The sequence below is a fragment of the Opisthocomus hoazin genome, chromosome 14 (assembly GCF_030867145.1).
Source record: "Opisthocomus hoazin isolate bOpiHoa1 chromosome 14, bOpiHoa1.hap1, whole genome shotgun sequence".
Taxonomy (NCBI): domain Eukaryota; kingdom Metazoa; phylum Chordata; class Aves; order Opisthocomiformes; family Opisthocomidae; genus Opisthocomus; species Opisthocomus hoazin.
Genome location: NC_134427.1, coordinates 20,980,425 through 21,004,592, shown reverse-complemented (window position 1 = coordinate 21,004,592; position 24,168 = coordinate 20,980,425). Strand labels below are relative to the sequence as shown.

The 24,168-nt window shown below is 43.2% G+C and overlaps 1 protein-coding gene across 3 annotated transcripts in view; it reads left to right on the top strand.

The window, feature by feature from the left end:
- ATP7A (ATPase copper transporting alpha) overlaps positions 1 to 20,596 on the top strand; it is a 30,420-nt gene extending 9,824 nt beyond the window's left edge. For 2 of the 3 annotated variants that reach the window (XM_075435202.1, XM_075435204.1), the window contains exons 3-23: positions 1,591 to 2,080; positions 2,827 to 3,561; positions 5,355 to 5,561; positions 6,597 to 6,760; positions 7,255 to 7,416; positions 8,034 to 8,110; positions 8,272 to 8,497; positions 8,954 to 9,187; positions 9,497 to 9,588; positions 9,995 to 10,122; positions 10,299 to 10,453; positions 10,765 to 10,899; positions 11,757 to 11,951; positions 12,145 to 12,327; positions 12,653 to 12,866; positions 13,321 to 13,467; positions 13,903 to 14,045; positions 14,381 to 14,584; positions 15,192 to 15,309; positions 15,846 to 15,948; positions 16,793 to 20,596. In XM_075435202.1, coding sequence (XP_075291317.1) covers positions 1,591 to 2,080; positions 2,827 to 3,561; positions 5,355 to 5,561; positions 6,597 to 6,760; positions 7,255 to 7,416; positions 8,034 to 8,110; positions 8,272 to 8,497; positions 8,954 to 9,187; positions 9,497 to 9,588; positions 9,995 to 10,122; positions 10,299 to 10,453; positions 10,765 to 10,899; positions 11,757 to 11,951; positions 12,145 to 12,327; positions 12,653 to 12,866; positions 13,321 to 13,467; positions 13,903 to 14,045; positions 14,381 to 14,584; positions 15,192 to 15,309; positions 15,846 to 15,948; positions 16,793 to 17,069 — 4,389 coding nt within the window. In that variant the 3' untranslated portion in view covers positions 17,070 to 20,596. Of the gene's footprint in view, positions 1 to 1,590; positions 2,081 to 2,826; positions 3,562 to 5,354; positions 5,562 to 6,596; positions 6,761 to 7,254; positions 7,417 to 8,033; positions 8,111 to 8,271; positions 8,498 to 8,953; positions 9,188 to 9,496; positions 9,589 to 9,994; positions 10,123 to 10,298; positions 10,454 to 10,764; positions 10,900 to 11,756; positions 11,952 to 12,144; positions 12,328 to 12,652; positions 12,867 to 13,320; positions 13,468 to 13,902; positions 14,046 to 14,380; positions 14,585 to 15,191; positions 15,310 to 15,419; positions 15,624 to 15,845; positions 15,949 to 16,792 lie in introns of those variants that run through there. The other variant, XM_075435205.1, reaches the window with a different exon arrangement.
- Positions 20,597 to 24,168: the final 3,572 nt, after the last annotated feature.

Here is a 24,168-nt window from a genome sequence, read left to right as displayed (position 1 = left end):
AGAAATAGGGATGCTGCTGTTAACAGATGTCTGCAGCATGGTATGGTCAGATAAATCACTAGGGCTCTGCAAGCACGAAGTCAAACAAAGGCTAAAAGCAGCCTGTAAAATAATACCCCCAAATAATCTGACTTCAGAACCCTCCCTTTCTCCCTTATTCTAGCAAAAGATTTAATCGTGTCAGCCTTGCATTTGTAGTGTTTCAGCTAATTTCTGAGAATATATAGATGACTTGAGACAGGAGGAGAGATTCAGACTTTGAGTTGACTAAAGGCAACGAGCATCCCATGATGCCTTTTACATAAGGAATGAAGCAGGTTTTTAAAAGGACAGTATTATGAGTTTTGTATTTAGGTTTTAAGGTAAATACCTTATTCCAAAGCTAAATACTATTTCTAAAACTACTTTTGGCAGGAAAATATATTAAAAAACTTTGAGTAGAACAGGACTGTAAGAAACTTGGAGGTCATATTTAGTAATTATCCTCATTACAGCATCAGAACTTCAATTTAGCCAGATCATTTGTTTCAGAAAAATCTTTGAGAATAGTAAAACAGGGTTTTGTTTAGTGATTATGAATTAGGTCAGCAAGGGAAATGAACGTTAGATGGCTAATACAGAAAACAGAGCTGCATTTACGTTATTTTGCCTCTAACTGCAATGAAACCAATAAATGTCCATGTTGCTAATTCTGCTAAGGCCCATAATTGGGACAAAAATGAAGAAAGGTGGTTCTTAAAATGATTTAACTGGTCTAATTTAATCATGACTGTGGTCTTTAGGGTTGTACCTTTGCCCGGAGGAAAGATAGAATTGAATGATAATGTTTTGGGCCTCTGGCAGGCGTCAGCCTTCCCTTTTGGAAACTACAATAATTGTGTTTGATACATCATCAGTTGGGAGCAAATTAAATTGAGGATATTTGTACCATCTGATGTGAAAGGTTAGTACCAAAACAGGACGTCTCTGGAACACCAAAATCATGAGAGAGGAAAAACAGCTTCTTTAATGTTTGTCATACATCAAATTTCAAAATTAAGTTTTGTTCTGTGAAGTCTGATGCACTTTATTTCTCATAGCAGGGTGACAGGCTATGCCTAAGATGCCTAGAAATACTGGACTCCTTTCACTGCTACTTAAATCTGGGTTTTTTCAAAGAGTGTTTTCTTCCATCCTTGTAGCCTAAGGGTAATTACTAGTAACTGTAGAATTGGCTGTTCTGCTTTTGGGATTGAATTGTATTAGTCATAATTCAAGAGAGTTTGGCTCTGGAAGTTTCACTAAATGCCTTGATGCTGTCTGGATGTCATAAGTAAAAGTGGCCAGACAGACTTGTGAAGGATTCTGAAACGGGGCAGGGGAGGAAATCTGTTCTTTCTAGCCATGCTGTTGCACAGCTGCGTGGAAGTTACTTCATGGTGGCTATTGGTATGGCTTTACTCCTCAGGGTGAGTAGTGATGGATGCAGTTGTACTGGACAAGTATCACTAATACATGCAAGCAGAAGCTCTTTCTAGTCTCATGCAGAGTATTAGTTCTCATCTCGTAGTACTGCAGTTTGCTAAATTGTTCCATTATTTTCCCTTGCAGGTATCTCTAGAGGATAAGAATGCAGTCGTCATTTATGACTCAAAACTGCAGACTGCAGCAACACTGCAGGAAGCAATATATGACATGGGATTTGATGTTACACTACCTGATTCAAACCCACAACCTGTTTTACCTGACACGATTTTTCTTACACTTCCTACTCAGTCAGCTCTAACGTCAAAACAGATTTGTAGTATGCTGCTCAAGAACAAAGGTATTGTGGATGTTAAAATGTCCTCTGATCAAAGAACTGCAGTGGTGACTTTCATTTCTTCCATTACAAATGGCACGCAGATTATCCAAATGGTCCCAGGAGTAGATTTAAGTATCTCTGCACCAGAAGTAACGCCTGGAACTTGTGAAGATTCCAGCTGGACTCAAGCAAGTAGTGTTGTGCTGTGCCTGAAAGTGGAGGGGATGACCTGTCATTCCTGCACCAGCACCATTGAGGGGAAGATTGGCAAATTGCAAGGAATTCAGCGGATTAAAGGTAAAAACTTAGTGTATTTTTATGTAAATTGAAGTTGACCATGCGGGTCTCTGATGGCCTTGTGGAGATATCTTGGGTTTAGATCAGATAACTTAGTGTGACAGTTATTCTTTGCGTTTCCAGGTATTTAGTTACATGTTTAGTTGGGACCTGACGTGAAGAAAGGTCTAGTTATGGTGAGGCTGTTTGTTACATGTGTGACAGTATTTGACGGTTACTTTGTATTTTGGTAGAGAGCCTGGAGTAGCTCCATAGTAGTAGTGTTTCATAATTTTATTACCAGTTACAGAAACTTCTGATACCAGATGTCTCTTTTTGTATTGTAATTAATATTAGTTTATATTTTCTGTTCAGTTAAAAATTAATATTGGCATATATGTGATTGTGGCTAAAAGGCAAGACAAGACTATCTGTGTAAGTAGCTTTGGCCTAAATATGTTGCTACAGACCCCTGATAAAAGGATAAATGTAGTAAGAAATAGTAATGCCATTTGTGAAAGTCCTGGGGAAAGAGCAAGAAATGGAGGAAAAGAGCAGTTGAGAATTGTTGTGGTACTAGACAAAAAATGGTTGAAGAACTAAACTGGTATTTATCAAACCAATTGAATCTCCTTTCCGTTGCAGTTACATTTCTGGGCATTTAAAGCGTTGTTGGAAAGCTTTGACCAGATCTGTTGCTCTTAGGGCAATGTGCTTATTATGCTTAAGGCAGTAATGCAAGCTTACTTTTATTGACTAAATTTCAGTGTCCCTGGACAATCAGGAAGCTGTTGTTGTCTACCAGCCTCATCTAATTACAGCAGAAGAAATAAAACATCAAATTGAGGCTGCGGGTTTCACAGCCTCTTTCAAGAAGAAGCCTAGACCCCTCAAGCTCAGCGCTGTTGACCTGGAACGGCTGAGGAATACTCAGACCAAAGGCTCTGGGACAGCACTGAAAGAAATCTCGAATGGGAATGATACAAAGACGATTGCTTTCAGAATTGATGGCATGCACTGTAATTCATGTGTCCTCAATATTCAGAGTACCATATCAGCACTCCCATCAGTAACGAGTATAGTTGTTTCATTAGCGAACAAATCTGCTGTTATAAACTATAACCCAAACTTAATTGGCGTAGAGGTACTGAGAAAAGCCATAGAGGCAGTGTCTCCAGAGACATTTAAAGTCAGCCTTCCTGACGAATGTGAAAATGTAGTACTTTTCCCTGCGCTGGTGTCTCCCCTGAAGTCTCCTCATCCAGCTTGGAAGGATACTAGCCAGCCACTTACTCAAGTTGTTGTGATACATATTGAGGGAATGACTTGCAACTCGTGTGTGCAGTCCATTGAGGGAATGGTATCCCAAAAAGCAGGTGTAAAATCTGTTCATGTCTCTCTCGCAAATCATAGTGGGACTATAGAATATGACCCTCTGCAAACGTGCCCGGAAGACTTGCGATCCTCAATAGAGGATATGGGATTTGATGCATCTTTATCAGGTAACGGCATGTTCAACTTTTCAATTCAGAAGGATTGTGCAGTTCTGTTTAGGATTTGATACCACCCAAGGTGAAGTTTAGCAATTGACATATACTTTGTGCTTGCCAAGAGAAGCACTGACAGATAGTTACATATAGGCGCACTTCCTTTAATACATCAGATTAAAAGTGGTGGAGATGTCTGGAAATACAAACGTCAGATAAATATTGATGCTCAAATGGAGCTTCAGTTTGCTATTGTATAATATTCATGACATGAATACGGAATTGGAGCTGTAATAGCTGCGAAGAATGTTACGGATTGCTGTGCTGAAACTTCTTTTAATAGTGAATTATCAAAGACTTGGCTCCTGTGGAGTGACTAGTGAAAGGGATATTTAACCAGGCGCAGGCGTGACTGAGGAGTGACAAGAATCTGAAGAGTGTGGACATCGCTGAGGAAGTGAAAATGATGCTTCTGTGGGATATCCCTGGTAGGCAGCTAAGCACCACCCAGCCACTTGCTCACTCCCCCACGGTGGGGTGGGGAAGAGAAGGGTAAAAGAGTGAGAACTTGTGGATTGAGATAAAGACAGTTTAATAGGTAAAGCAAAAATTGCATGTGCAAGCAAAGCAAGGAATTAATTAATTTCTTTGCATCAGCAGGCAGGTGTTTAGCCGCGTACAGGAAAGCAGGGTTTCATCACATGTAGCAGTTACTTGGGAAGATAAACGCCATCACTCCAAACATTCTCCTTTCCTCCTCCTCATTCGCCCAGCTTTATACGCTGCGCATGATGTCATGCGGTATGGCCTGTTGCTTTGGTCAGCTGGGGTCCGTTGTCCCAGCTGTGTCCCCTCCCTGCTTCTTGCACACCCCTAGGCCACTCGCTGGCAGGGCAGCGTGAGAAGCAGAAAAGGCTGTTGATGCTCTGTAAGTACTGCTCAGCCGTAACTAAAGCATCCCTGTGTTATCAACGCTGCTTGGTCACAGATCCAAAAGACAGCATCATACGAGCTACTGTGAAGAAAATGAACCCTGCCCCAGCCAAAACCGGTGCAGATGCTGACTGCTACACTAAAAGTAATTGCACTGTGGGAGCAGATGGCTAGATGGGAGAATGTAGAAGACTTACGGTGAGAATACAGGCCAATATTTATAGGAAGAGAGGCTTCCTGAGGGGACAGGGAAGCTCCATTTCTTGATTCAGTAAGATTAAAGTTTGAGAAATACAGTACGTGAGCTGTTTTATGGCAATAACTGAAGAAGCAGTCAGGTGCTCCCATTTAATTCCTTTCATACTGCTCCTGCATAAACATGGCATCTCCTGAACTGCTGTAAGAAGCAGTTGTCTCTAGTCTGAGAGCCCTTCTCTTAAGATCAAAACAACTGACTTTGCTTGCAAAATGTGCGCTTGCTTGCAAAATGTGCGCTTGCTTACAAGTTCAGCTTTGTGCCTCAGGTAAAGTTAATAAAACTGTGTGTAGAACTAAGGTTTTAATGCAGGTGTTTAGCTTACAACCTACAGAAGAGGGCAAAGGATGTGCAACAGAAAAGACATACAATGAGGAAAGGCAAAGGGAAAAATAGTAAAAAAAACAGTAGGTTAATCAATGGCTGAACCCTTTGTCGTTTTTTTTTTTGCTTACTCTTAATTGACAGGCAGATGGATGAATCTGATTAACAGGTTGTGTACAATTACTATTTTTTGGTCTAAATTTACAGCAGCATGTATTTATGGCTGGTGTGGTACAGGCTCATATCTCATTGCAATGCCTATTCGTAACATCCTGAACTACGATCTCCTTTTCAGCAAGGGCAGAGCTACCTGTGGCAATAGCTCAGCCCTCACCCAAAGTGCAGCTGGAATCTCGCAGAACCGAGCCTCTCTCCGAAGTGTCGCCAACCGACCTTGCTAGACAAGAGACAAAGACTGTGTCTAAGTGCTATGTCCAAGTCACGGGAATGACGTGTGCTTCATGTGTAGCCAACATTGAGAGAAACTTGAGAAGAGAAGACGGTGAGATACGTATCCGTGCAATCTGTTAAGTTTCTAAGCGGTTTTTTTGGAGAATCCGTCTAGCCTTTGTGCAGCATTTTTAATGAATGGGTTGTGAAGAGAAGTACCATTCCTGGTCTGTTGCATGGTGAGAATATCGTCTGCTCAGTGTTGGTTCATAGGGTGGAAACAGTGTCGTTCTGCTGCTTTGTGGGCATGCTGGCTAGAGGCTGCCTTCGCAAAAGCGGGAGTTGGAGTGCTCCAAAGAGAATATAGGAGTCGAGTATGAGTCCTTTTGAAACTAAAACAAATATTTTCTACTGGAGGGACCTGCCCAGGTCTGCAACTTAAAGGCAGAAGCGTATGTGCCTGTAATAGGAACGGAGCTATTAGAGAGGGACAGTGTTAATATAGATTAAAGAGACAGAAGTTAATTTTAGCTCTGCGAGTCAGGACAACTACATCTATCTTCTGTCGGTGTGATAATTATGTTTGCAGAAACAAGCAGTTGCGTGACTATGATGTAATGAAGAGTCATTAATGTAGACTGTGTTTAATTACTGTAATGAAGATGGATGTGTTCCAAGTCAATCTGAAATTTTTTTTTTCATTTTAGAAATTGGATTAATCTAATCCTTTTTGTGTACAGTAGGATTGCACGTTGTTAGATCTACCCTTTCTCGTACTTGTTCTCTCTTGAAGAAAAGACTTTTAGAAATGGTAAATGCAGATCAGAAAAATATGCAGAACTGTATTTTAGAAGAACTGATTTTAAGTAAAAAAAAAATCATCTTTTTGTATAGCATGGATTGAATGTTAGTCATTAGACTGTTTGAAAACGTGCAACTCACGTGGAGTAATACTTTCATCTGTCACACCTACACTTAGGTGCTTTTGTTGCATTGTTGATGTCTTCCAAAAATGATGAAGTTTTTCTTTGTACTGACAATGTGGTAGCTTTCTCAATTTCAGTGGAGTGCTATTGTGCCATCGTGTTGCTGTAAATGCAGTGTTTTTCTTAAGCATGGTCTGCTATTCACACATTTTGTTTTCTAGGAATACATTCAATACTTGTTGCCCTAATGGCAGGAAAGGCAGAAGTGAGGTACAATCCTGCTGTAATACACCCTGCAGCTATTGCAGAGCTCATCCGTGAGCTGGGATTTGGAGCTACAGTGATGGAAAACTGTGGGGAAGGAGATGGAATTCTGGAACTTGTTGTAAGCTACTGGTTAAAAATAACCACCCCATCTTTATTACTTTTGTCTATCGGACGTGCTTGTGTAAGCCTTCACTTCCTAAAGTGTTAATTGTTTCATAGAGCTTAATGTACAAAAAATAAAGTATAGGAGTACATCACGTATGTATCACAAACAATGTCTTGTCCTGCAACTGTGCTGGCTTGCTACTACACTGAAGCTGGAGAAATATTCCTGTGGTTTTTTGCTTACTCTGCCTATTGCAGGGATTTCCTTTTTTTCTTTTTTTTTTTTTTGATAGCTGAGTCTAGGTCAAGTGTACCCCAGCTCTGACCTTGAAAAGCCAGCAGAGCTTAATAACTTTGTCTCTGTGCTCTCTTAGCCAGAGCTTCAAACCCCAGAAATACGCAGTAAGTAGTTCAGGATAGTCGTAAGCACTTCTTTTCCTGCTTTTTAAGATGCATTTACCAAGTAACCTGTGGTTTTGATGACAGGCAGGAACCTTTATTTTACAGGTGAGAGGAATGACCTGTGCTTCCTGCGTACATAAAATAGAATCCACCCTCATGAAGACTAATGGTGTTTTATACTGCTCAGTAGCTCTTGCGACGAACAAAGCGCACATTAAATATGATCCTGAGATTATAGGTCCTCGAGATGTTATGCAAGTGATAAAGGTAAGTTTCATGAAGGCATCAAGTCTCATAACATATCCAGCGTCCTTTGAAGAGTTATATAGCATAGAAACAGAAGAGAAGGGGAGACTATTAAAGGGGAAGAAAAAAAAAATCTGTCTCTCTTCTTCCATTTGCTGTCTTCTCAGTGCGGGTTTCTGCAGATAATGTGTGTGTTCTGGCTCAAAAGCAATGCTGTTATGGCTTTGCCTGAGTTCTTAAACAGAAGTGCTAGGAAAGCCAGGCTGTGGTAGTTGAAGATACAGCTGCAGGTTTGCAGAAAAACAAAGCATGTCCATCAAATACCGTAGCAGGAGAGAGCTGAAATAACTTTCGTGGCTTTCCCCTCTCCAGCTTCTCTACTTCGGTGCTTCAGGAATAAACATTTTGGAAAGCCACTTTTAGAATAGCATTTTAGTATTCTAAAAGGTTGATTTCTATGTCAGATTGCTTTTCTCTCTTTGCAGGGTAACTAAAATAACAATCATATCACAAATGTTAATAAAGTAAATCAAATGTAAGGCAGGCATCATCAATTATCTGGCAATAACTTTATATGGGCACAAAGTGTCTTTAAAAATGGAATGTTCTCTTTATTATTATTACGCTTTTTTCCTTAGGATTTAGGTTTCTCTACTTCGTTAGTCAAAAGAGATAGATCTGCTAGTCATCTGGATCACAAACAGGAAATAAGACAGTAAGTATTTCTGAACGTATTTAGAGTCTATAAAGATCTTTGATTCTTTTTTTAACCAACAATAAAGTCACAAAATGTTTTTGTGACTGTGCAGACTTGCTAGCTAAAATATTATCCAGCACTTGACTGCAAGACAATTTTTTTCTTTTTTTTAATCTGAGGTGGAAAAGATCTTTTGTTGTGAGTCTCATTTTCTGCATTCCTGTCATGGGGCTGATGATTTACATGATGGTTATGGACAGTCAGCTTTCAGAGGCTCACGCACATCACAACATGAGCGATAAGGAAATGGAGACCCTTCACTCCTCTATGGTCCTGGAACACCAGCTCCTACCAGGATTGTCCGTTATGAATTTTCTGTCGTTTTTACTCTGTGTCCCTGTACAGGTAGGTGGGAGTATGACAACTCCTAGTTTGTTGGGCTTAAGCCCTCAAAATGGAAGGCGATGAAGAAATTAAATTGGAGAAGTGACTGTGGTTATGCTGATTCAAAATACTTTTGAGGTTGTTACCTGTTTCTGCTGTTGCCAAAATAAGTGGCGCTAGGGAGCGTTGGGGCCGGCCAGTCAGTGGAGAGGTGCTGCGCAGCCAGGCAGCATCCGAGGCAGCCCGCCTGCTGCACTGGTGGGCACTGGGAGGAGCTGGTGGGGCTTGGTTGAGACGAGAAGACTTGAGAGTACTGGGATAGGGGTCTTAGCCCTCGGCGAGAGCTGGGGTTTTGTTCAGGGAGAGGTGGACAGGGCAAGTAACACAAACAGAATGGGTGTCTCCCTCTCTCATGGAGATGCTGCTGCGGCGTGTTACAAATGCGTGTATGGAATACAGCTGATGCTCTGATTACAGGTGTTTGGAGGCTGGCACTTCTATATACAGGCATACAAAGCACTGAAGCACAAAACCGCAAATATGGACGTGCTCATTGTTTTGGCAACCTCCATTGCATTCGTCTACTCGTTTGTTATTCTTCTGGTTGCAATGGCTGAGAAAGCAAAAGTAAACCCTGTAACTTTCTTTGACACGCCTCCTATGCTGTTTGTGTTCATCTCCTTGGGCCGGTGGCTGGAGCATGTTGCAAAGGTAAGGAAAATAAAAGCCCGTGATATCTACAAGCTGCAAGACACTAAGAATTGTTTTGCAATGTTGTGCACCTTAAAAAAAAAAAAAAAAAAAAAAGCCAAGAAAAAGCTTTGTTAGCTTCTTTTAACCTTCTTTGTTGTAAAATCATCTTCAGTAATTAAACCACTAAAAATATGAAATGACTTACATTAAAGTCTGTTTGCAGAAAGTATTTTCTTGACAGGGTAAATTGCAACATATGCAGTTGTCATTTACCCAGCAATTTTTTTCAATAGCATAGTCAGAAAAATATGAAAATTATTATTCTAGGGTAAAACATCAGAAGCACTGGCAAGACTAATTTCATTACAAGCTACTGAAGCTACTATTGTTACCTTGGGCCCTGATAACGTTCTTTTAAGGTATCTTGCTTTGTCATTTGCTTTTTCTGTTGTTCCTTTTTTGTTGCTAATATGCTTAATTCGCAGACAAATGTTACCATTCTATAGAACTATGGAGCAAATAACTTCTGGCAGGTTTGCCAGGTATAAATGTTAAAACACAGAAAAATTAACACTGCTCTGATTTGTTTTATTGGGATCTTGCTAATTTTTGCTGTGATAAGAAACTTAGTGGATTTTTTCAACTGGAAAGTAAATAAAATTATAATAAAGTAATCGTAGTGCTCTTTAAAATGGCCTTCTGACAATTTTTGTGTACATTAGCAATGTCAAGCAATGGGATTATGCGTTGTGTATAGTGACAGCTCCTTTGCCTGGGTAACTTCAGTTAACCATCTCTTATTAAAAACCCTGTGCATCGTTCTAGTGAAGAGCAGGTTGATGTCGAACTGGTTCAACGAGGTGACGTTGTCAAAGTGATCCCCGGAGGCAAATTCCCAGTGGACGGTCGTGTTATTGAAGGACACTCTATGGTAGACGAATCTCTTATCACAGGTAAGCATTTGCCTTTTGCAAGTGTAAAAATGATTTTCTTTTATTTTAAATGAATCTGAAGAAGGGAAGCTGAAGCTGATGTTCTCCTCACTCTTCTAATTGCATGTTAGGAGTTGGTAGCTATTACAATATTGCTGAAAAACATATCTTAGTATCTGCTGTTGACTTTTTCTTAGGTGAAGCGATGCCCGTGACTAAAAAACCTGGCAATACAGTTATCGCAGGTTCTATTAACCAGAATGGATCACTGCTGATTTCAGCAACGCATGTCGGAGCTGATACGACGCTTTCCCAGATTGTTAAACTTGTGGAGGAGGCCCAGACCTCAAAGGTAGAGTATTATCAAATTAAGCGTTTGGGGTTTGCCTTGTTATTTAGGCATCAGCATACCAAATCGTTTGAAGAGTGGTTAAGATGTGTTCGGATTTGAATTGCAGTTGCATAATGAAGTATCTTGCTGAATAAGGACTTTGATATGGTCTGCTGTTCCAAGTCTCATCATCTTATTAAGTAAATATGTCATTATGAAGTGTGGTATGCCAAGTGTGCTGCGAACAGAAGCTGTGATTCTGTCTGGGTCTGAAGGCATAGAAGCGAGTAAGCAGAATGGTGCTGGAGCTGACATGTGTTTCTCCTTCCTAGGCTCCCATCCAGCAGTTTGCAGACAAACTTAGTGGCTACTTTGTTCCTTGTATTGTGGCTGTCTCTGTGGTTACCCTTTTTGCCTGGATTATAATTGGATTTGTGAATTTTGGAATAATAGAAAAGTACTTTCTGGTAAGTAAGTCTCCTTAAACACCTGCTGAAATATTTAAAAAATAGTTAGTAGACAAGTCTACTAGACTGAAGTGGTTCCCCTGCTGAATTACCCTTGCAGGCAGTTGCTAACTATAGTTATATTATTATTGTTATTTGTTGTTATATTTTCCACATCGCGTATTTTTTACACTGTTACTCCTACGTTTATACCTAAAGAGAATCTGCAGTAATTAATCAACTCCTGAAAGTTAGTATTAAAAAAATGTTAATTAAAAAAGAAGTAGATACAAAACATCAAAATTTCCCAATTTCCAGCCCTTCTCTGTGGGGGAAAGAAGTCCCATGTGTCGCAAGCCCCGGTTCAGCATTTTGTTTTGTTAGCGTAGGTCTGTGTAAATTCGTCTTTGAAATCAGTGGGATTCATCTCTGTTACAGATGCCAGAGGAGGATCAGGATCCTAACTTGTACCTTTGGGTTGCTTAGGTCATGGGCTTACTGGTTCATGACTATTTCTGATTATAATTTGTTTGATTTCAGGAAAGCAATCTTCATATCCTGTTTCTTTGTTGTTGTGTGTATTGTTGATAGAGTATCTTCTATTACATCACAGCGTAAAAGAGAGAGCACCGCATGTGGGACCTTATTTAGGACAATGCCCTGTAAAGCAAGCAGATCGTGGGTATACGCAGTATAGAACAAACTTAGTCGTTAGTTAGTCATTAATCTTAGTTTTGCATAATTTGCCTGCATTTTACTTTTAAATACTTTAGCTTACACATTTGCATATTTTTTTAACATGAAAGGCAATGTCTAGTTGAACACATTGTTTCTGTTGCTCAATTTCTTTGATTACTAAAATAAACTTCCGTCACTAGGGTTACAACAAGAGCATTTCTGCAGCCGAAGTGATAATCCGCTTTGCTTTCCAAGCCTCTATCACGGTCTTGTGTATTGCGTGCCCCTGTTCGCTGGGATTAGCCACCCCGACAGCTGTGATGGTTGGGACTGGAGTAGGAGCTCAGAACGGCATCCTGATCAAAGGAGGAGAGCCACTAGAGATGGCGCACAAGGTAAGAAATGTGTGGGCTGTTCTTCCAAGAACTTTGACGGCTGGTTTCGGTGGCATTTACCAGTTGCTGCCTGCGCAGGTCGTCACGTGTGCATCAGTCCGTGTTGGTAAGTTTGGTTAAATCGGGTGGTTTTCTCAGGAAGCTATACATTCAAGCTTTCTTCATTGAATGAAGTCGTCCTGTTTTGCTGCAGGTGAAGGTGGTCGTATTTGACAAAACAGGTACTATTACTCATGGAACTCCAGAAGTGATGCAGGTGAAGTTCCTAGTGGAGAGTAACCAACTACCACGTAACAAAATGCTGGCGATAGTGGGGACTGCAGAGAGTAATAGCGAGCATCCTCTTGGAGTAGCAATAACGAAGTACTGCAGAAAGGTACGTTGTTGATACAGGAAGAGTAGTTTGTGTTACGGAAGAACCTCTCTTGCAGTACTTAATATGTATAAATAGTCTTGTGTTATTTAGAAAGCGACTGATGTATTCAGTTGGGAAAGCTGAACATTGTGGAGCTGCATAGATCACTTAATACCATATTAGGTGCACTGGATACTCACACTTGTGTTTTGATGATTGAATATTTCTCTGCTCCCATTAGAGTTAGTTTGACTGCACTTTATTTTATGGGGTTTGTAAATGTGGCATGCTTTTATATATTTAAAAATTTTATATATATTTAAAAATCTGCATCCTTTGTGTTTAGGAACTGGACTCGGAAATCCTTGGGACATGTACAGATTTCCAGGTGGTTCCAGGCTGCGGCATTAGTTGTAAAGTCACCAATATTGAAGCGTTACTGTACAGGAATAATCAAATGGTTGAAGAAAACAATATTAAAAATGTGACACTTGTGAAAACTGAGGAAAATATGGACAAAATGGTGCAGACTGCTTTAATTATGGATGCTGAACTACCAAGTAAGCTAACTCTGGTTTATAGAATCAAACTGGTAATTTTTGCTTTTGTGTCTTTAGGATCCTTACAAATGAGGTCACTTTTTTCTGCCCTGGAGAGCTGGGCTTGCGTCAAGACACACATGGAATAGTTGGTCATCAGTTTGTTTCATGCTCGGACGTCACTTGGGATGTTTTGATTAAATACGGTTTGAAGTTGTGTTGAATATGGGGCTGGAAAATCATACAGGAATTGTCTTTCGGCTCACTGTTTTTACTGTGCTTCATCCCAGGATACCATTTGCTAGCCAAAATTATGTATATTTGCACAACTGACTGGCTTTTGATCAAGAACAGCTCGGTGTTAGATCTTTCAGCTATACTGGGCTGTTACATATAAACCAGAAGCACTGAGAAAGGGACTTGGTCCAATGTTGGTTATCCATATGACGGCAGGATTCTGTTTTTCTTCCTTCAGCTACCATGGCTTCTCAGAAATACTCTGTTCTCATTGGGAACCGGGAATGGATGAATAGAAACGGCCTCATTGTTAAAAATGAAGTTGATAAAGCCATGACGGAACACGAGCGGAGAGGTCGCACAGCAGTTCTAGCGGCTGTTGATGGTAAGTTCAGTGCTGTCTTTCTCAATTCAGAGATTGATTTGTCACTGTTTTAATAAAATCCTAAGTAGTAACGTCACAGCAGTTATACCTGAAGCAGAATAATGGGATGAAAAGAGATCATTAGCTAGTTGTAGAACAGTTTTGTGTGAGAGAGACCTCTTCCTGCCTTTCTTAGTTGACAGGAGAGTTGGACATAGTGCAAAAATTTCAAAGGGAGCGAAGAGCGAGAAAGCAGAAAAAAGGAATTTTTTTAGTTGTTGGACAGCCCATGCTCTGTATTGCCTTAAACATTGCTGCCCTGATACCTGTTCTCATTCTGCTCTTTACTGTCAATATTAATGTTTCTGGAATTGGTCTTACTGGGGAAAAAAGTTAGGTTTCTTTCCTAAAGCAATAAAGATCTTTTTTAGAAACACATGCTTTCTGCTTGTTTAGGAGTGCTTTGTGGCTTGATAGCTATTGCTGATACTGTGAAGCCGGAAGCTGAGCTGGCAGTCTGCACCTTGAAGAGCATGGGATTAGAAGTTGTCCTGATGACTGGCGACAACAGCAAAACAGCCAGGTCTATTGCCTCGCAGGTGAGCTGGTACACCCGGGTTTGGGCTGGAAGCTTGCCCGCTTACAGGAATCGGGCTGTGTCGTGTTGATACTGCTTGTGGCTGGCTTAGAGCTGGTCGTCTGTGAAAAATGGTCATGTAACCAAATTTGGAATAAGGCGGGAACTAAAAAAGCCTCTTTGAATGGAAACAGCATCAGCTTTGATTTCAGAGCTGCTTTCGTATCAGATGGGTTTGGTCTTCAGCTCATGAGTGATAACAGGGCTTTCAGCCTTCCCAGTCATGTTATTGGAAGCGGAAGCTTTGATAGCGAGTAGAAAAGCTGCAAGACGGTTTTGTGCTTTCTCTCTCTTTAGGTTGGCATCACCAAAGTGTTCGCAGAGGTTCTTCCCTCCCACAAAGTAGCCAAAGTGAAACAATTACAGGATGAAGGAAAAAGGGTGGCCATGGTTGGAGACGGCATCAATGACTCCCCAGCTCTTGCTATGGCCAATGTGGGAATCGCTATTGGCACGGGTACTGATGTAGCCATTGAGGCAGCCGATGTGGTTCTAATTAAGGTGAGAAATAAGGATCTAATAAGAGTACTTCGTTAAAATGAGATGATGAGAGGGGTTACAAGGCCCAGGATGTCTCGAATGATGTTGACCACTGCTGAGGTGTACAGCCTTCATAAGCCAGGAGAACTGGAGCAGAGAAGAGATTGTCTTCGTGATGTTTGCTTAGTGTAGCGGTAATTATCCTAGGAAGGAAACTTCCCCATTTTTGGGGTACTACAAAGTTTGGGGTAATTAAAGTTTGAAAGCGGGCAGGGGAGGAAAAAGTGACCTGACCTTTGGCAAACATAAATTATATTCCAGTAGCGTACCACAGTACCTCCAAGGTTATAGTCACTTCTTCCTACACATGGACACCACCTGGGCAGAGGTGGTGGTCAGTGCCTGGAGCTGCGCTGTGCGGTGCTGCACGTGTTACGATGGTGTCTGGAATAAGATTGGCCTTGATTGTATGGGCTCCATACAGACAAACTAGAGCAGCCTACACAATATTTACTACATATAGTCTGTTACATCTGGTGTATGGTAGCTAGCTTTAAAATAGAAGTATGATGACAGTGCATGCTTTTTTCCTCTTCTTGACTTCTCCAATAAACGTATTGCCTTGCAGGACGACTTGATGGATGTGGTAGCAAGTATAGATTTATCAAGGAAGACTGTGAAAAGGATCCGGATCAACTTTGTCTTTGCTCTAATTTATAATCTGATTGGAGTTCCCATAGCTGCTGGTATGTGAATGTTTCCCTCTAGCAGTGGGATTGTGCTTAGGGAGTAGAAGATTGCCGTGATTTAGTATTGCGTGGAAGAGTATCCCTTGTTCTCTATTTCTGACTGTCAGTAAGCGCAGAGTTCTCTACCTGGGGAGGCTGCAGTGGTATACTTGTGAGCTGTCCTTCTCCCACGTTATGGCTGATACGGCCATGTTCAGCACATCCAAACTACTTCAAGATAAAATGTTTATTGGATGAGCCTGCTCCTGTGAACAAGCAGTTCAGCGCGAGGCAGTCAAGACGTGCCCACCTCTGAATTTCAGGCTGCACAGGTGACACATCCCGCTGTATTCACCTCGAGGTTCTAGCCGAGATGGAACACAAATACTGATGTATTAAATGTTCATTATTTAACACTAAACTAAAATCCTACTTACTGAATAAGAAATACTGAAATACAACTGAAATTAGACAGTCCATGTGAAATTGCATGTGTTAACATACGAATAATGCGGTGTTCCTGCTCTGAACTTACCGCTCTGCTCTTTCTCCAGGTGTCTTCCTGCCCATTGGTTTGGTTTTGCAGCCCTGGATGGGATCTGCAGCAATGGCTGCCTCCTCCGTTTCTGTTGTGCTCTCTTCTCTGCTGTTAAAGATGTGAGTAGGAACAGTTTTGTGGTTTGTAATTTGGGTTTGAAGCTCAGGTCTTTCACTTTGGGTGGCAGAGATTAAATGTGGAGCTATGACACGTTGCAAAGCTTGTTGAAGAACAGCGCAGGCAGTTCTCTGCTTAGCAGCAGTCGGGTTTGCTCTTCCTTGAGGAGCTGGTTGGTCCAAAGTGCTTCAGACAGTAGTGTTTAAAAATGTCATTTCTGATGCGAAGAGAAATACACAAACCAGAAGTGTGTTCAGAAAGGAGAATTCCTTACTGGCCTTGGTACATCTGTGAGCAATCTTGTCGGGGCACGCTGGCTGCTGAGACGACGCAGCAGTAAACGCCACGCTGACACCGGGGATTGTTGCAGTAAGCAAGCCAAGCTGCTGCGTTTGTCATTGCGTTGTTGCTTCTTACTCCACAGTTAGGAGTCGTGTAGCGCTGTGGTGGGAATGGTGTCTTTTGTTGTTCAGTTAGCACACAAGGAGGACTCAGAAGGCAGCGAGTAGAAGAGTTGGTAAGCGGGAGCTGCAGTGGTCCACTCTCAGCAGATGCATTTTGCCCATCTGTTCTGCAGATGCTCAGCACCGCCCCAGCAGTTAAATACCGAGTGATGCCCCTCAGCTTTACCTGTTCTGCTGCGTCCTGGCCAAAAAGCACCGAGTTAGCTCCTGGGTGTTTAGTAGCCTTGCAAAATCTGAAACTTTCATCACTGTATCATGGATCAAATTATAAGTGTCTCTGGCTTGTGCGTGACCGTAGCACGTGGGGTAGTTTCTTTCCATATTTTAGTGTATCTGCTTCAGCCTGAGATGTGTTGTCATCCTTGGTTTTTTCCTTTCTTAGGTATCAGAAACCAAGTTCTGAGAAACTTGAGTTCCGAGCCCATGGCCAGATGAGGCACAAGAGCCCGTCGGAAATCAGCGTCCACGTTGGAATTGATGAGACCAGGACAGGCTCTCCAAAACTGAGCTTAATGGATCGGATCATCCATTACAGCAGAGCCTCTATAAACTCTCTCTTCTCAGACAAGCGCTCAGTGAACAGCATAATTCTTAACGAACCTGATAAGCATTCGCTTTTGGTGGGGGATTTTGCAGAAGACGATGACACAGCGTTGTGAAAGACTCACCCCTCCCCTCCCACCCCTGCTTGGGGGGAAGAAAAGCCTGAAGCAAAACGAGAAAACAACCAAAACAGCTGTCTAGAGGTCTGTGCTGTGCTGATCGTTTCTGGAGGTCTTTTCAGATGTGTTTCATCTTTGATGCAGAAAGCTAGCTTTTGCAGTAACTTTCCAGGATCTGTTTGTTTTTTTTTTTTAAACTAGACTTACCAAAAAAAAAAAGTGCTGGGGCTGTTCATGCTTGCAAACGGGACGGTGTTACCATTCCATGATCCTTGCAGTATAGCATTTTTTTGGCAAAATGTCAAAATGCAATGAAGGAAACCAAGGAACCAGAAACTTATTTCCCAGCCTTGTAACAGGCTACTTCGTGTATAGTCTAGTCTAGTACTGTGTTAAAAAAAGTATAAATTATTGCATCTGCCAAATACTGAAGGTTCTGTGTTTGCAGATAGATGTGCCTTACTCCGACACTTCTAGGACCCCTCTTGTTTCCGTAGCCCACCTCCTACCGGAAACGCTTCCTCTCAAATGGCTGTTCTGTCTTACAAACATCTGGTTCCAGCGTTTCGCACTCCTCGCTTCCGATCATCTCACCGTTTGTGATCTGGGTAGCTGAGGGTTTGGGTTTGCTCTCTAACACCGTACCCACGCTCTACTCTCTACGTCCGTGCCCCAGCACCCTCCTGCTAGTAGGGCTGTCTGCTCAAAGGCTGCCTGGGTTGGCAGGTTTGCTCATTCCCAGCCTCTCCGAAGCCAAAAACTCCTGCAGCATCTGAATGTGATGTGAATGTGATGTGGTACGAGCCAAAACGTCGTCCTTTTGAGGCGGCAGCAATGTAGTTAGTGCTCACTACCAGTATCTACTAGCAATTCTTAAATGAACCGGAGTAGGGTGGACCGGTGTCATGCAGACCGTCTTTAAAATCTTTACAGCTCAGTCTTTGCAGATATCCAGCGCCATCAAAGAATGTCTTACGTCTCAGACGCTGCACTGACTGCTTGTAAGAAGTGTCTGTACACCAGGAGTGGTCCAGAATCCACTCGAGATGGATCCGAACCTCCTTTGCCTGGAACGTTCAGATCCAGGCTTTGGGAATTAAGACAGTCTTCATTCGTTACTGAAATACCAAAAGGCAGGTTTTGGTCGTTAAATCATGAATATTAAAAATATTCTCAATGAGAAAAGAAGGTGGTCATCACTCAGTAGATAGCTACCCGTTTGTGAAGTCCTCTGCAGACAGAGCTATGCGAAGCCATTGCCAGGCTCGATGAGTTTCACTGTGAAACGCAATCCATGGTGTAAACGCCTAATGCCAGTTTGTGCTTGTAGAGGAGAGATACTCGGGTCACAGTACGATGGAGATCTCTGGTGGTCCAGTCTTTAACTGGAAGTCTGCTGTCATCACGTAGGTTGTGTATGTGAGAAGTCCTGAGCAAACAGCTTTTGCATTTTACCCGAGAACTGCCAGAAAAATAGCGGTGTAGGAGAGCAGAGGAAGATGATGTGAGTAAATCAGTACACTTGTTGTGGTGCAGCGGGGAGAGCAGAAATGAAGTATTTCTGTTGCAGGATTTAGGTTCTTAATATCTCTATGTGAATATAGATTATTTTTTTAAATGTGCTTATAGCGATATGTATGTATCGTAGCGTTAAGTGCTGAGACACGTTGCTGCAAAGCCATTCCGTGAGATGTTCTTCTCAGTTTTCAGCAGCGAAGCTGTTCCCTACGAAGCAGGTAGTTACCCGAGAGCTGCTGGATTGTGCTGTGATGGGTTGTTAGCGCTTCGCAGCCATGCAAACTGTTCCCAAAGACTTCAGTTTTCTTGTTTATCCACGCTCATTCCCAGTATTGTTCCTGGCAGAATCTGCAGGCGAAAGTGAAGTATTTACATTGTCTTGTCTGGATTGTGCTGACGGGTGGCTTCATCCTGCGGCAAAGGTGCAAGCGTCTGGGGGGGTTTCACTGCTGCAGGTGCTGGTGTCTGTGGCACACAAATGACCAATACCATGCTCTTACTGCAGGAAACAGGGTAGTGATTTCGGGTTCAATTCCTGGTCAGTAGGTAAAGCAGAATGAAGAATTTGTTAAATTATTTCCAAATCTATTTTTAGGGTGACCAACAAAAGCCTTCAGCCTTTTGTTGTCTGAATTGTAGATAGGTTGAATGCTTGCAGTGGAATGCTGGCTTTGTCACCAACTTTGTCCCAGTACAGATGTCTTTGTAGGCTTTCCCACTTTCTGGGAAACCCAGCATTTGATCCAGTTACAGCCAAATAAGGCTGACTTTCAAAACCAGGATACTTAATGAGGTGCAGAGATGATTATCGGGGAATAAGGAGCAGTGAAATGCTGGCTGGGAGGGAATGGGGTAGCAGCTGGTACAGTCAGAGGATCGAACTCCAGAGAGAGGAAAGAACTGAGCTAAACACCAGTGTCAGCCCAGTACAAGGCGGTTGTGATAAATCCGGGCTTTAACGGAACAGGTACGAGGCGGCTGTGATGAATCCAGGCTTGACCTGAGGTGGAGCTTTGTGACCGTAACAGCTGTTACAGCTCCTGAGACGGCTTCTCTTGGAGCTCCTGTGGGTGGGAAGCAACCGGCTCTCGTATTCTGGACAGCGGCTTGCGTGAGGTGGTGCCAGCAGACACGGTGGTCGGGGCTTGCTGACCCGGGAGGTCCCTTTCAGGCCACTTGTCCTCTGAAGAAGAATCAGTCTGGACTTGCCTGTTGCACTTGACTTTCGTACGCGGTGCATTTCAGTGACGCGTAGCTGATGAAGAAATTCAGAGTCCAGATCTTTGAAAACAGGTTGTCTGTCCAACCCCCCCCCAAGGTGTGATACTAACTTACAGAATGTTTATCGTGTGATTAAAATATTCTATAAGGTGCTTTATGTTGAAGAACCAAAATATTTTTCAGTTCAAATGTACAGTGCAAGTGAAATCATGTGGGAGCTAAACGTTTTCCTAAATGTAAATGTCTTAACGTGTAAATATGTTACTCCTGTTGGAGGCAGTTTGGATTCAGGAATTTACGATACCGCTTGGAAACACAAACAGAATTGTATTACTGGTTTGTGTATTTTGTTTTCTGTAACTACTATTTATAAAACCTGTGCTCTATTTAAAAAACAAAGTCCATACGCTCAAGGCTTTAAAAATTGCTCTTTGAATCTTGCCAATGAACTTTTAAACGAGTAGACACTTGAGATTTTATATGAAGAAGAATGTGAAGCTGACAAAACACAACAGAAGCAAGCAAGCATTTTTATTTATTAAAAACTACGTTTATTTTTTTGCTTAGAACTTCCAAGGAAAAGTTTTAAACTTGAGATTTTTTTTAAATTCAGTTTTGGTATGAAGAATGGAGAAATGAATGCTGTTGGGGAGTGTTAACTTAGTGCTGTTACGTTTCTTTACACCTAGAAACACGTAGTCTCACGCCTCCTGTTCTTTTTAAGACTGTGCCTCCATCATTATAATGGCAATTAGAAGCTGTGTAATAAAAGTGTAACGTCTGAAGGCTGTTTTGAATCGTGTTCTGTCATCTCCTTTCAATATTTCTTTTGCTGACTTAACAGATTCTGCTGCCAGCTGTGCAGAATTCCTCCCTGCTCCATTAAGAGGCCTGGTGTGATGACGCTGGCTCGCCCCGCAGCAGGGCGAAGGGTGCCAGGACAGGGTGAGGCTCTGGGGAAGGCGGCGCTGCTCTCTGCTCGGCCGACGGCTGAAGATCAGGGCTTCTCCCGGAGGGCTCCAGCTCCGCTGAACTGCGGGGCCTCGAGCAAGGCGCCCGGCCTCCGCGAAGCTGGATGGCTGCAGGTGAGTGGCTGCAGTGAAAGCAGGGAAACCGCAGAATAATCGTCGTGCGAAGAGCGTTGCTGTATTGCCGAGTAGCTGAGGCTGGAAGAGGCTGCTGGAGGTCACATTGCCCAGGACAGACTTCGAACATCTCTGCAGCCTCTCGGGGCAGTGCTCCAGCGGTCAGTCACCCTCACAGCCCTCAAAAAAGCGGTTTCTTGCGTTCAGATAAACTTCCTCTGTTTCAGTTTGTGCCCATGGCCTGTGGTTCCGTCACGGGGCGCTGCTGAGAAGAGTCTGGCTGAACGGCCGAGGTTCAGGCCGTCACCCCGTGTCCCAAGGAAAAGCGCCGAGTATGGAGCGGTGGGGAGAGCTCCCGTGTTCCTCACATGGAGGTGGCCGGGCTCCCTTCCGCAGAGGAATCGTTTGGGTCGAAATCTAGCACAGATCTCCTGCCCAGGCCCAGACACTGCCCTGAACAGTGTTTGAAGCAATGAAGAGCAGCACTGGGGAAGATTTCCTGCTTGGCTCCCCAGCTGACCTTGTTAGGATAGGTCCTGGCTGGTGCCCAGGCTGGGGTCTCCGATGGCCAGTGCATCTCCAGGAGGCTTTCTACTGTCAGTTTGTCAGGACAGAAAAACGGGGCAAAGTCTGAACAGGTCTTAACATTTTTGAGTTTTCTATTTGAAGTCAACAATGACTGAATGCTCCACTACTCCTTTGAGATATTTTTCTTATTTTCACATAAAAAAAAAAAAAACCCAAACAAAAAAAACCAACCAAACAAAAAAAAAAACCCCAAAAAAACCTGTCTAAAACTCTTCTCCTTTGCTGCATTTGCCAGGCTGCTGTTCCACCATGCCTTATGCTTGTCTGCAGGTGGACTGGCCAGGCTGGCTTCTGGGGTTCCGTGGTGGCCTTTTCATTGCATGGCCAGAAGAAGAGTTCCTTCTTGATTTTTCTGGGTTGCTCAGGCCAGGGTCCTGCAAAGACCAGCTCTCTCCCTTGGGACCTAGCGATGAGCTGGGAGATAGCGTGGAGGTTTTTAGTGGGGTGAAGAAGACCTCTGCGTTTCCTCCTTCGGTATCTGAGAGGAGACTGCGCTTGGCTGCAGCCGGACAGGCAGCTCCGGCCGCCCTGGGGTGCGGGCTGGGAGTGAGAGTGCCTGAGACCGCGCTGCTGGGGAGTGCGGGCTGGGAGGTGAAGACCGAGGCGGGCTCCACATGAGCGGGGCGGGGGAGATCCCGCGGGCTGTATGGACACTGCAGAGACCACTAATTCCAGGCAGAATGAGTCCTTGTCTTGACGAGCTTTGCTGTTGCGCAGGAGACTGAGCTTGCATCCAAGTCTTTCCAATACGGAGAATTTTGCTTTCAATTAAGATACAACCCTGTAATTTCATCGTCTTGGACTGACTTTCGTTGGCCTATATGCCCCAGCAGGTGTGGAAGCCTGCAGTTTTTAGCACTTGTGGTTTTGAAAATACAGGCTTCTTGCACAGAAATAGTAACCAAAACATCTCGGTTTGTTTAATTTAGGCTTTTAGTTATTTTGGGTTAAGTGAGCGTGTGAACCTTCCCCTTTCACATTGAACAATCTGGTTTAGCTATGACTGAATTTAAAAAAAAATTAAATAATTCACTGGAACTTTTTTTGGACATATATATCCAGCTACAGTTTTGCAGCAGACCGTTCAGTGCAGTGGATCAAAAGCACCTCGCTCTGCAGCCGCAGGCTCTGGTCACTGTGCAGAGGGTGGGTACGATACTCGCCGTGTCGCTCGCCTGAGGAGGGTTTGGCTAAGGCCGCAGTCAGTCTGCCAGGTACAAAGCACATCCCAGCCCCAGTTAGGATAAGAGCAATCATCCGTTTTCTAGCACCTTCTGTTTTTCAGCAGCTTTATAGTCACAAGCTAAAATGGAATCCAATAGGCTGTACCAGTGAAAGTGGATTTTGAGGTCTGGAAAATCTTCCTCTGGAATCTGGCAGAAAACAGCTCGTTTTCGTGACTCAATCCAGCCTGGCCAGCCCAGCTGCAGTGTCACAGTAAGGTACCACGCGTCAGCGAACCGGGCCTTTACAGCCACATCACCATGTTATCTGATGTCGCTGCTGGTGGTATCTGCCATAATCAACAGTCTCTTGCCTAACCCACAGCAGCATTTCCCTGCGAAGCTGTGCTCCCCTGATTCTGGCAAGAGAAACGCCCGGGTCAAGTAAGTTACCCTGAATGGAGCCGCAACCTCTCTGAACAGAAAATCTGGCAGATCAACGCGTCTGGAGCTTAAGGTTGTCTCAGTTGAAAGTTCCATAGTTTCAGGGAAGATCACAGGTTAATCTAGAGGACCCTGGTCTGGATTTATTAAAGCATCTTATTTGTAACAACCTGTATTTTAAAAAAAACAAGAAACCAACCCAAAACCTCAGACGCTCGTTAAGCAACCGGGAGGCCCCGAATCCTGGGTGAAATGTTCCTGGGAACCAGCTGCGCTACAACAGTCTCTGCATTCATCTGGCCAACGTACGTCACCTGTGAGTCAAGTAACACCAGGTTTAATTGATACAGAATTAGAAATTATTAAGGCTCTTCTGGAGTCTGAAAGTGCCTCTTGTCCCCTGAAACCTGGCGTGTCTCGAGCCACGGATGTCAGCGTCGCGTTGGCTCACACCGGTGTGCACCGCAGCAGCCTCCCGCCTGCCTCGCACCCCTTGGTGGCAGCAAGCGCCCGTGAGAGGGCCGAGCAGCGCGCTCGCGTTCAATACCACTGTGTTGTTGAGCGGAGAAAAAAAAAAAAGTTAAATTATTTAGATCAAATATAGGTTCATTTTACCCTGTATGAAATCAGCGGAACAAATATCTGTCTCCAGGGCTCCGATGGAAAATGATGTAGTGGGTACCGACAGGATTACTGTTATTCCAAAGCGTGTTTCCTTGTGCGGCATTCCGGCCAGCAGCCCGGACTTCAGGGCTGAATACCACAGCCCCTGCAGCTGCTGCCTGCGACACGTGTGTTCAGGCTTCACGGAGTCCCTTTTACCAGCACACAGTTCCTGCATGGGTTGGGTGTTTTTTAACCACTCCCTAGATGCTTTCATTTTAGTATGGCTACATTATCTTCTTTAGGTGCTCTTTCTTTTTCTTTCTTTTTCTCTTTTACGTAATATTTTAGAGAGCAGCTCTGCAGAGCAGTTTGACAAGCGCTAAAGGTCAGGCTTTGATTCAAAATTCAGCATCAGTCTCAAAACCAGAGCTGCGCTACCGGCAACATTATTTTTTTCCTTCCAGTTGACTG